This window comes from Ctenopharyngodon idella, chromosome 1, assembly GCF_019924925.1.
Source record: "Ctenopharyngodon idella isolate HZGC_01 chromosome 1, HZGC01, whole genome shotgun sequence".
NCBI lineage: Eukaryota > Metazoa > Chordata > Actinopteri > Cypriniformes > Xenocyprididae > Ctenopharyngodon > Ctenopharyngodon idella.
In genome coordinates this window covers 21,140,237-21,153,357 of record NC_067220.1, presented here as the reverse complement: position 1 = coordinate 21,153,357, position 13,121 = coordinate 21,140,237, and the positions used below count along the sequence as shown (strand labels likewise).

Below are 13,121 nucleotides of genomic sequence, written 5' to 3'. Positions count from 1 at the left end.
TTATGAAGCGACAAGAATACTTTTTGTGTGCCGAAAAACAAAAACAAAATAATGACTTTATTCAACAATATCTAGTGATGGGCGATTTCAAAACACTGCTTCATGAAGCTTCGAAGCTTTACGAATCTTTTGTTTCGAATCAGTGGGACGGAACGTGTATCAAACTGCCAAAGTCATGTGAACTATTGAAATTTCAAAACTCTTATGACTCGTTTACGAAATCACGTGACGCTCTGAACCACTGATTCGAAACAAAAGATTCGTAAAGCTTCGAAGCTTCATGTAGCAGTGTTTTGAAATCGCCCATCACTAGATATTGTTCAATAAAAGTCATTATTTTGTTTTGTTTTTTGCACACAAAAAGTATTTTCGTCACTTCATAACATTAAGTTTGAATATTTTTAGTACCCTTCTCAGCGTTTGAAAGTGTAAATTAACTTGCTGTCAATGGAGGCCTCACTGAGCCATTGGATTTTATCAAAAATATCTTAATTTGTGTTCCGAAGATGGACGAAGGTCTTACGGGTGTAGAACGACATGAGGGTGAGTAATAAATGACAGATTTTTCATTTTTGGGTAAACTAACCCTTTAAGATGGGATGAAGACTCCAGTTATATTAGTTGTATACAAGCTGTTGTATTTTACATGATAGCAACTTTACATCTTGCAATAACTTTATTCCATATTTCAAACTTTTTCCTCACAATCACCTGTACTATTTTTTCCATACATGGCTGACTGCTAACTATAGCTAACTATACATGGCTAACTATAAACCAAAACTTTTGCTTTAACTTGAGTGCACTTTTGAACAAAGACACATGCACACACAAATCAAAATAAAAACCTGAAAAGAAAACATTTTAAGGTAAAAATTACAAACTTAAGCTAATTAAACTTTCATTAAATACAAAAATGTGATAAAAGATTGATTTCGTTTTCGCAGTAATAATTAATTAAGAATCATAAATATATTATTCATTTAGTACTCTAGGATTCAACTTATTGCAATGCTTATTTATAATATCTCTCCATCTCTCTGTCCCTCTCTATCTTTCTCTCTCTAGATATCTGTTCTTCTCTTTGACAGTAAATACGTATGTCATAAATCAGATAAGCTCTCCAAAGTTGACAGAGCATGAAAATCAGGCCCCCACATAGGTGGATGAACACACATACACACACATTTCATTCAACCGAAGCCAAATGAGATAATCCGACTCATCTGCCAAGGCCCTGCAAGCGGCTTTCAGAGGAAGAAAAATGAAGGGATGACAGACAGAGAGAGATGGGAAGAAAAAAGATAGACAATGATCCTGGCAGTGAGAGGCACAACAGTTAAAAAAAGATGTGGCGTCTCAATCCAGACCCCGTTGGCAGAGCGTTGGCCCTCAGAAGAGATGCCATTGATAAAATAAATCCATTTCCACACTGAATTAATGTGCATGACTTCAGCATGGCCTCCGTAGTTAAAATATTTGATACAGATACAACCCTCACTGTGTGTATGTGTGTGTGGAATGTGGAAATTACATCTGTCAAAAAGGAGGCAGACATCAGACTAGTGCCAACTTTAGTAAACAAATCCAACATTACACTGAACCTAACAGAAGACTAAGGAAGACATATAAATATAGTCTTATCAGTGTGTGTGTGTGTGTGTGTGTGTGTGTGTGTGTGTGTGTGTGTGTACCTACTTATTTTAAGAGCAAATATGTACCCAGAAGTGAGCTAAGCCTGACAAAATCTCCTTTTGAGGAAGTCCTCATTTGTAAAAATGAAGTTAGGGTTAGGGTTAGGTTATAGTATTATAACTAATTTTGGTCACACTTTAGTTTAGGGTCCAATTCTCACTATTAACTAACTGTTAACTATGACCTTTGCTTAAACCCCTAATTACTGCTTATTAAGAGTTAGTAAGGTAGTTGTTAAGATTAAGTATTAGGTCGAATTAACCCTTTAAGCCCTGATGGCATTTTTAGAGTTGTTTTTCTCTGAATGACATACATAAAAGTAAAGACTCATAACTCCAAAACTATACCAAGGAGAGTCAAAAGGTAGGTATCGTTTGATAGAAAACTTTTTAAATTTAGAGTAATTTGTTATCAGAGCTGACTGTCCAAATTATGTACATTTCTGAAATTACATAATATATATATATTACATGTGTGTACATTTTTGTGATTTATGAGGACACACATTTGTATAATGACATAGGTATTACACTGGTATTACGATGTAAACATGAAATATGAGGACATTTCATGAGTCCTCATATTTAAAATAGCTTTAAAAACATACTAAACAATGTTTTATTAAAATGCAGAATGTTTTCTGTGATGGGTAGGTTTAGGAGTAGGGGTAGTGTAGGGGGATAGAATGTACAGTTCGTACAGTATAAAAACCATCACGCCTATGGAATGTCCTCACTTTGATAGCAAAACAAACCTGCGTGTGTGTGTGTGTGTGTGTGTGTGTGTGTGTGTGTGTGTGTGTGTGTGTGTGTGATCCTCACTCACATCTCAGTGATGGTTTCTGGCAGGTTGGTAGGTATTTCAGTCAGTCCTTTCCCCCGGCAGTCCACTACGTTATTACTGCAGGTGCACAGCTCAGGACACTGCAGCACACTACAGGACGAGTGTGACTGGGGCCCTAAAACACACATAAAGAGAGATGATGGGGATGAAGGGGTATGTGCTACACAAAGGAAGGTTGAATTAAATTAAAAAAGTTTTTTGAACAAAAAAGTTGTCGACTGCATATTGCAACCAAATGCAATTTGATGCAAAGAAACTTTTTTTTGTCTGTGTTATTTCAGCACAAATAACTTGCCTTCACTGAAGTCTTGAAAGCATGAGCAAAAAAAGAGAACAGTTGGAAAATGGACAGAATATGAAAGCTTTGACACAATAAAACAACAAATATATGTATTTTTTCTCTTTATTCTCACAAGCTCTTATCTCCTATAAACAAGCCACACAAATAAAACAACACAAACTCACCTGTACACATAAACTCTTTCTTCTGAACCTCAGCAATGTTGTGGCCCCTCAGGGAGGGCGGGGCCATACATTGTGTGTAGAGGCCAAGGCGGGGCCTCTGTCTCAGCCAATCAGAGAGCCAAGCCACATGGCAATCACATAGCAGATTATTAGAGTGCAGACGACTAGAGAGATGGAGAGTGCGAGAGAAAGAGTCATTTGAAGGTCCGCTGGCAGTCTAAGCTGATATATCGATAAAACCTGTGTGCATGTTTGTGAGAGAGTCTGTGTTAGTGTTATCGACTTTGCATCAAACAGTTTCATGTTCATTAATTACAGTCTTGTACAAACAACGTGCAAACTCTGGTGTTTCTGTGCGGTCAGCACCTTTAGGAGTCCTTCCCTTTACAAGATTAATGTTACAAACAAACTCAAACCATATTTAGTTGTAAATGACTGTATAAACCTGATGCAATAAGCCAATTACCTGTTTTAACATGACATGATGGCAGTAGAGGATGTGTTGAGACAGAAGAGGATAGTGTTTATTTATCAGTGACCAACTTCACACTGAACTGAGCTAGAGAAGCAATGAAATGGACTGTTCTTGTTATATCTCTCTCCAGAATTCTTTCCTTCCCAATGGGCCTTGGAAAGGTTTTTGAATAGTTTGGGTCGAGAGTGAGAACGACGAAAATCACTTTGTTCCACTGAAATGCAGCAGAACACTGGACTCTGTCCATTTCAAGTTTCATCAGGTATTGTGCTCTAATGTTATGTTATCAACATGATAACTTAATAATATTTTGCCTGCGGAAGATATAAATAATTAAATATAATTAAATCTGCAAAATAAGGTCAACTTGACACTGAATTGCTACATGATTTTCAACTATACTTATTCAACTGAATTGTGGGAAAAAAAATACAATTTGTGAATTTTACTTGAATTGGGAATCGTTTTACACATTTACCATTAAAAAAACAATTGAACCCCTTTTATGTATTGAACATTTCTTTTTTCCATTGAATGTGTAACAGTGTTAATTTAGTTTTATTTATATACTATTAAAATATTTATTCATATTTTGAATTAACTTTCTTTTTTATTTTTTCAGTTTGGACATGTGCTTTTGTAATTGTCATTCGTTTTTTTTTTTTTTATATATATATATATATTTCTATTTAGCTTTAATGCATTTTTATTTCAGTTTTAGTTTAGTAATTTTAGTACTTCAACTTAAATCTATTTTATTTCAGATAGTCACAAATGTAATATTTCTAATTTTTTTTTTAGTTTTTCATCTAATATTTATATTTTATTTTGTTTCAGATTTATAATAACAAACAACACTGTATGTTAAGACAATTTACTAACTGCTATCTATCATTTGATAGGGGGAAAAAATTAACCACAATGATAACCCAATCACAATGACTGACATTTCACACTAGCCAAGTATGTTTCACGGCCTTCATTGTCCTTCCCATCTTATCGTTCACAGGCTTTCTTTCCATCATCTATTGCTGACGTTTAGCTAACAAGGACCAGAATACTGATTTAGCAATTAGCTACTTTAGCTTATCACGTAAATGGGATTAAATCATGATCACACACAAAGGGCTCCAATCTACAAAATGTATGCTAATGAAACATACATATTAATGCAGTTATTACACCTTATTACCCCATAATCACACTTATTAAGGGCCAGCATGATAAGTGCTGGATAACATGCTAACGACAGTCTGAAGAACTGGTTTAAAGCAGTTTGAGTGTGTGGATGAGTGTGTGGATGTGTGTGTGTGGGTGTGTGTCTCACATACTCACAATGTTCTGAGCTTGGGCATGTGGTTAAAACTAGCCACTGACAAACGAGAGATATTGTTGTTGTTCAGTGTGCTGTGAAACAAAGACAGAGAAAGAAAATAATAATTTTATGGACCTATTTAGATAACAAATATATACAAACCCATATGACCTTTTATCTTGTGTAGAAGCAGAATTTCCAAGCAGCTCTAAACAATGAAAGTGAATGGTGACCACAGCTGTCCCCGGTCCCCATCTACTTTCACCGTATAAAAAAGAGCTTCTTAGACATTCTGCTAAACAACTAATTTTGTCTTCCACACAAGAAAGAAATGCTTTGGATGAGAGTGAGTAAATGATAACAGAATTTTGGGTAAACTATCCTTTTTTTTTTCTTATTACAATATTCCGTACATAATCTTATAATGTTGATTTAACATTTCTTTGCAGTATATCAGTATGCCTCCATGCATGTGTGTGGATATGCACATATATCTGTTATTTAATACTTCATATTTCTGCTCCTAAAACCTCGTCTGTCCATTTGTCACAAAGCATCAAAATAATCCTAGTAAAATAATCTGACACAATCCTGTTTATCTGTCTTGATTCCATTTTCTCTAACAGGATTATTCCACTAATCCAACTTTAAAAAGCAGATACACGTTTTATACAATTATTAAACACCCTACAGGCATGATCTGACAGCATGCAGTCTACATACAGAGAAATCCATACCAATTTAACAAGAATATACACTTTTCTATTCTCAATTTCAAAAATCTAAAAAAACAGTTGAAACAGTCCCAAAACTGGTTTTGCCCAGCTTTGACCAAAGTCTAATGAGACCTCGATATCTGAAAAGATCTCTGCAGAGGCTTTAATTCAACAGAACACAATCACACAAGTTCACACACACACGCAGTGCACTTACAGTACTTCTAGGTCCCGCAGAGCTCTGAACGCTCCATCTTCAATGCAGGATATTTGATTATAGTCCAGCTGCCTGAGAGAGGAAAAAGACAGATAGAAAATGTTTGAAGATGATGTTGTCGATTCTTCTGTGTGGTGTTCAATGATTATGGTAATAGAGTAATACGCTCTCAGAAACACTACTGTTCCTTACTAATAAACCACATACATCTTTCACTCTCCTGTTCCTCAATCTGTCTTTCTTTTCTCTCACTCATTTTGTTGTCACAGTCTTTCTCTCTTTCTTCCCACATTATTGTTCTTGACTTTCCAGCCTCCTCACTCTGTCTGCTGTGCTCTCTTCTACTATTGTATACCTGCACTGCCCACTCCTCCCATCTCTCTGTGTGTGTGCGATGGTCAGTTTGCCTGGGCATCTCATTAAAGCACACAATCATTAATTCAAAGCGCTCTCTCTCTCTCTATTTCACCCATAGATACAGAAGACTCACAGGTTTTTGATCTCAGTAGCTCCTCTGAATGCTTTTCTGGGAATCCCCTGGATTTGATTTTCACTCAGGTCACTGTAAAACAGAGAAAGAGAACATTAACAATCATTGGAACACAAAAGAAGAAATGCATGCCATAACAATATAGTAAATAGGAACTGGAGCTTTCAATCATCAAATAAGACCATTAGAGTGTCATAAAAGTGGTCCATATGACTACGCTCAAAGTCTTCTGAAGTCATATGAAATTAAATTTGATGATCTCCTCCAGTGAGCTGGTTAGTGAGAACAAGATAAGTCTGATTTGTGATTGAATCATTCAGAGTTTTGTAAATAAGTTCAACAGATTAATTCAGTGGTTCTTAACCTTTTTGACTCCAAGAACCTCCCTCTGTCCAAGACAACATTCAAAGGCCTTCCTATCTAAGCTAATATGTACACCTGGTACATCTGTTGTAATACAAATAAATTATAAATAAGTAACTCAAAATGTTGATTTCAGTTTAATGTTGTACATTTCTATTTTTAGTGTTTTTAAGATTTTAATGAAGACCATGTTAATATATAACAAAATTTAAATATTTGTAAGGATTATTTGGCCCCCTGAAAATGCCAGGACCCCTATAGTGGGCCCTATCCCTCTGCCTAAGATAAAATGAAAAGATTAAAATAATGTTTTGTTTATAAATCAGACATTACTACAACATTGCCAACACATCACTGAGAGCTGAGACAGATGTCAAGAGTTCCAGTGAATAATAATTATTCATTTCGTATGGACTTGAAATATAGCATCGAAGTTGTATGGGTGACTTTTAGGATGCTTTCATATTCTTTTTGAAGCTAGGAGGCTTCAATCCATATAACTACATGGAAAAGAGCCACCAGGACATATTTTCAAAATTATATCCTTTTTTGTGTTGCACAGAGGAAAATCATACAGGTTTAGAAAAGTGACAGAAAGACTGATGATTTCATTATACAACAAAATTAACTCTTTACGATTACTAAAATGTGTCCCAAACGGCAGCTTTAGATAAATATGGTCAATATGAAAAAGATGACAAAGAGACAGTGTAGTAGAAAAAATGAAGGAACTATATAATTGATCACTTTAGCAAAATCCTCCAGTGTGCAACCTACACATAACTAATAGCCTTGTGTTCAAATATGACACAAAAAAGAACACAACTACACACATAGTATTGAACATTCATAAACATATACAGGCACTGTCATCGGGGGGAAAAAAAAAAACAACAAAAGAAAAAAAAGTAGGAAGGAAAGCAAAAACAGAATGAGAACAGAATTAAAAACTACCCTTTTTAAATTTAACATCTGCAAGAAGAAACGCAACAAAAAAAAATGCATACACACCAAACTCTCACGCAAACAGTTATGATGAGACTAAACAAACATTTCTAACTGAAGTCCCAGGTTCCTCAGGCATCAGAGCAGACATTTAAACAGCCTGGTTAAGTCTTCAGTGCTCTTTAAAAATGTCATCCTGACATGACCTGAGCGTGAACTGAATGGGAATCGTCTTTAATCAGGTTCATATGCATCTGTACAGGACACCGACACCGTTCTGCGTGCGCATTTATGAGATCAAACGTACTTCTGGATTACAGCACAAACATTCCAGCTGTCACCCAGATGAGAGCGAGATGAATTCAGGCACAGACAATCAAACCATTGAAATCAAACAATTAAAAAACCTCTTCCCAGTTTAACAGGGCGACTAACATCGAAATAAAGCACCACACACACACACAAAGACATGGTGGGAGGTGGGCTAGACAACTAGTGAGGGCTCACACACACACACACGCACACGCACACACACACACACACACACGCACACACACATATATACAACTACAGTGGCAGCATAGAGTAGAACACCCAGGAGGGAATCGAGAGCTAAGAAAGAAACAGAGAATAAAAGAGAGAGTAAGAGGGTTGAATGATGACCCCTGAACACCTTCAGAGGAAGTGCTTCACTCGCTCTCTTCCTCTTTTCAATAAATGAACAAAAACTAACAGAAGCTTAATCCTTGCTTTATTCCTGCTCTCTGTCCTGCATTTTCTGTCACTTTCACTCTTTCTTTTCTCCTGCTGAGGGGAAAAAATACCTCATATAACACAAAACACTGAGAGAAGTTAAACTAATCTAATCAATGATTTACGCTCTCTCTCTCTCTCTCTCTCTCGCTGTTTTCATACAGTGAGAATGAACATAATGAGTTATGAAGAGCCCACCTGCACTAATTATAACCATTCATTTCAATGAATATCAATTATCATAATAGCCGCAACCGAAACACTTGATTTTTTTAAGAGGTCACATGATCAGATTTTAAGCCCTGGTCACATGATTCAAGATTCAAAGGGGTTCTCAAAGGTTGACCTTTGCACCCATGCATGCGTGCGGGTTCCTCTGTGTGCATTTCCGTAGGGGGTGACTTTAATGAAGTGTCTTCCCTCACGCAAAGCAGACCCTCAAAGACAACCCTCTCATTTATAGACGAACACCCGCACACACATACACACACAGCATGGGACCCTTACAGACTGTGAATAGCTAGTTCAGCTAGCCAGACCTGTCAGTCAAATTCCTCAATCGTCAATCATAATGGGAGACAGACACTCAGTCTCCAAAAACTAGACACTGACCGTAAGAGATCAACTCTATGTGTGTGTGTGCCGAGGTCAGGCCAGTCTGTCTGTTGAGGGCTCTATTCATCTAGATGCCTGTCATTTCCATGACTGGCACATGACAGCACCAATCACAGAGCAGCAGGATTTAAATGAAAAATGCCAAGGAGACAGACAGGTATTTATAATATCAAAAATATTCACTCAAACGCACACATTTGTCTGGATGTTTCTGCAGTGATGGATTACATCTTCATCCACTAGGGGGCAGTGCAATCTTACCAGCATGGACAACCATGCACAGACACAAACAGTGTTTTTGTTTATGTCCACTAACCTTGTAAAGATATTACAGATGTAAATGATATATTTATATTTAATAAAATAATTAAATATTAATAAAAAATTTCATAATTAAAATGATAGAAGGGTAACTGACTCGTTGAAAGGCCAGTAAGTGGACTCAAGCCATAGTAGGACAACTATTAAGTTCCGTCCAAAACCGACCAGGGTCGTAGTTGGGGGATGGGTTACCGAGAATGTTGTCCCGAGCCCTGTGACGAGGGGGGCCCACTAAAGTGCACTATGCTATAGCCTTCTCATTGGAAGAGGGGGCCCACCGATTAACATTTTGTCCTGGGCCCCGAGACTTTAAGTAACCAATTGGCAAAGCACTCTGCTTGGTCTTTTGTTGCTGCTTTATATGGACACTTGCATTTTTTCTTTGCACTGTGGGTGAGCAAAACAACACTTTAAAAAATGATGAATTTTGTTTATATCTTATGCTGGAATAAACCTAGAAATTCTACAAAAATGAATCTACCTTGCCACATAGTGCTTGAGAAATGCAGAGAGGAAGAGAAGGAAGGAAAGAGAGGGAAGAGTGAACTGATAGGGAGAAATGAGTGGAAAGAGAGAGAAACAGACAGACGGAGATGCTATCACATCTTTGAGCCTTTGATAGCAAACATAACATTACCGCCAATACGACAAACAAGACACAACGCTATCTCACCAAATGACACGATAAGCACACAAACATCAGAGCTGGAAGTGTTTGGATTTGCTTGGACAGCATCAGAAACATTTATTTCACTCAGGCAGCATGTGTAAAGATTTTTAGTTTAAGCCAGGGTGAAACTGTCCCAGATATGAGTCTCTCAATCGATTGCCAATAGGCGTCTGGCCGGTACGACCCCAAGTTGAAGAATTCTGCATTTGTACACCATTTGTCAAGTATTTTATTTTTCTTTCTTTCACTTTGTTTTTTGTTTTTTTTTACATTCCTTATCAGGTTCACTTTAGTTATATACACATAGCAGGCATTGATTAATCGGCTGATTTTTGACCATTTTGAAATTATTGGCTTTTTATTATCGGCTTCCTGTTTGGCATTTTCCTTGCATAAGTTGCAAATCTACCAAAATCAATGTAAATAAATAATGAACATTTTCTATTTTTAAATGTTTATTATACATTTTTTTATTTAACTTTGAGTAAATATTATGACAAATTTGAAGTTAAAATGAAATGAAAATTCACCCTATTTATTTTGTAATTGCATGTTATACAGTCAAACTAAAATGTATTCAGACACCTTGAACATTTTATTCATTCATACAGTTTATTCACTATAGTTTAAAAAAATGGTAATAAAATATGACAAGATCTCAGAGTTAAACTCTGTCAGAAAAAAATTAATCTTAATTATGTCAGATAACACGAGCAAAACATGGTCAGGTCAAAGTGTCTGAATAATTTTTGGTTCCAAATTTTACTGGTAGTCCACTGTATGAAGAATATTTGGGTATAATATGTCACTGTTTACTTTATTTTGCTATCCTCACTTACATAAATGAACTATAGTGTCCTGCACCCACTAGTAAAAATATATCAAAAATATCAAAAATGTCTAAATAATTTTTGGTTTGACTGTAGATCTTGTTGTGAACATCCATGTATGTTTCATCTTTATTTATTTATGTATTTTTTTTTATCTCACAATGTTTAATCAAAATGTCAAAACTGGTATTCCAGATTCCACCCCACAATTTTGCAGTGCAACATCCACATCTCAAAATCCAATCAACAACTGATGGATAGAAATTTTTCTTTTTTGAAAATCCATTACACTCATGTGTCACAATATGGAAGAAAAGATCTGTTGCTGCTACTTCCATTTAATCCCAACTTTAATATAATTTGTCACTTGTGAGTTTGTTCCTCTTATTACATAGTTACATACTACAATTTGGCTCCACTAACAGCTGAGATGCATCGATAAAAACACTGAAAATGGATTAGTAATCTGTGAGCGTGAATGTGTGGTTCACACTTTCCCTCTCTCTTTATATCCAGTGGTGTTGGGAAGACCACCTGTCATCCATGAAAATGTCATGCGCACACACACATTAGCAGATGTTAGAGGGATCTGTGAAGAAATGAGCGCTGATCATTTGCTTTCCCCTGAGAGGCTCATTAGTGAGGTGTTTATGAACTGGAGGCATTCAGCACTCGTCTTGTAAGCCTGGCTCTGAGGGCACAGAATGCCCTCCTTTTCTTTTACACACACACAAACACAGACTGAAATATTGGTGAGGTGGGGACTCAAAAGTTGTAGTCAAAGAAATAAAGATTATACTAAAAGTTTGGAAAGAAAACCCAGATTATATAATCAATATAATGGTAAATGGACAAGTCAGTGGTATCAGTTTCCCGAAATAAAAAGAGAGTTAGGACTGGGATATATCAGTGGGATGTCAATGAGATATTGCATATAAAATGCTGCATTAAAAAAAAATTCTTGCTTAAGACATTTACCAAATAAATTATTAGAGGATCATCAAAAAATCGACTTTAAAATTCACAGAAAACATGCTGCTCTGGTCATTCTGAAATGCCAAAGTCATCATCAAAAGGACTGGTCACTCTTACTTCCCAGAACTTTCTCACACACTTGCACCCAAACATAAAGCATCTGCCACTGATTGCTAAATACACTGTCACAGCATTTTGTCTGTATGCTCTAAACTGTAATTTATTACATTGATTATATGAGCCACAGGCACTTTCCCAGTGGCAATAACTTAATTTCCTTTACCGAAAGTGACGATTTTAGGCTCTTCAACAAATGGAATGGAAATGCTGCTTTATTCATTTAGTGTTTTCTGCGAGTTATATTGTGCAGAAATTAAATTTGAAAATTGGATGGTTTGAACAACTATTACAGGCAAGCACATCCAAGAAGTAAAATAAAAATCGAAAAACAATCAAGGCATGTGTTCCATGCTGATTTATTAAATGCATAAATGGAAGAATGATATTTAATCATTGATTGCTTTTTTATTACTTATTATATAAATCATTATTATTAGCATTAAAGGATTTGTTCACTTTCAAATGAAAATTAGCCCAAGCTTTACTCACCCTCAAGCCATCCTAGGTGTATATGACTTTCTTTTTTCTGATGAACACAGTCGGAGAAATTTTAATAAATATCCTTCTGAAGCGAAGCGATGCATAAATATATATAAATAAGTTATGAAGTAAAATATCTAACTTCTGCCAGACCGCCTTCCGTATTCTACTTACGAAGAAAGTGTAAAACTCTTGCAGTTCAAAAAGCTTATGCTACGGAAAAAGTGTAACGGAGCCGTGTGGAATATGTTTATGGTGGATGGAAGCACTTTCTTCATACTCGTTTGGTAATGCTTACTGTCATTATAAAGCACGGATGCGTCAGGATATTTATTATTATTTCTCCGATTGTGTTCATCAGAAAGAAGAAAGTCATATACACCTAGAATGGCGTGAGGGTGAGTAAAGCTTGGGGTAAATTTCATTTGAAAGTGAACTAATCCTTAAATGTATTATGCTCTCTACTAACAATCTTTAAGGCAAATAAAAACTGATTTAAAATCATTACAGTATTATTGTTGTTGAATAATCATGGAAATATTGTGCATCCAGCACGACACTGAGTTCAGGGTCAAAAAGTCAGTCAGACTTTAGTGTGTGTGTTTACGTGAGTGAGCAGGATTTGATTGTGCCAGTGTGGGTGCACACAGACAACCACCAACTTTCCCACAACCACTTGTTTTCTCTCTGTCTGTGTCTCCCTGCGTACCATTCTCTCTGACTCGTTCTCTTTCTGTCGGTCTATCTGTTGCTCTTTCTCTCTCTTTAAGACACACAGATCGAAACAATTGAGACAAAGAAACACTTGAAGATGAAAGACAGGAGATAGTAAC

General features: G+C 36.1%; 1 protein-coding gene across 4 annotated transcripts in view; it reads right to left on the bottom strand.

Moving 5' to 3' along the window:
- The window catches only part of slit2 (slit homolog 2 (Drosophila)), an 84,913-nt gene that overhangs the window by 33,917 nt on the left and 37,875 nt on the right, over positions 1-13,121 (bottom strand). For all 4 annotated transcript variants that reach the window (XM_051899342.1, XM_051899319.1, XM_051899336.1 and 1 more), the window contains exons 5-9: positions 6,217-6,288; positions 5,727-5,798; positions 4,814-4,885; positions 3,004-3,167; positions 2,521-2,653 (exon numbers count right to left, since the gene is read on the bottom strand). In XM_051899342.1, coding sequence (XP_051755302.1) covers positions 2,521-2,653; positions 3,004-3,167; positions 4,814-4,885; positions 5,727-5,798; positions 6,217-6,288 — 513 coding nt within the window. The remainder of the gene's footprint in view (positions 1-2,520; positions 2,654-3,003; positions 3,168-4,813; positions 4,886-5,726; positions 5,799-6,216; positions 6,289-13,121) is intronic.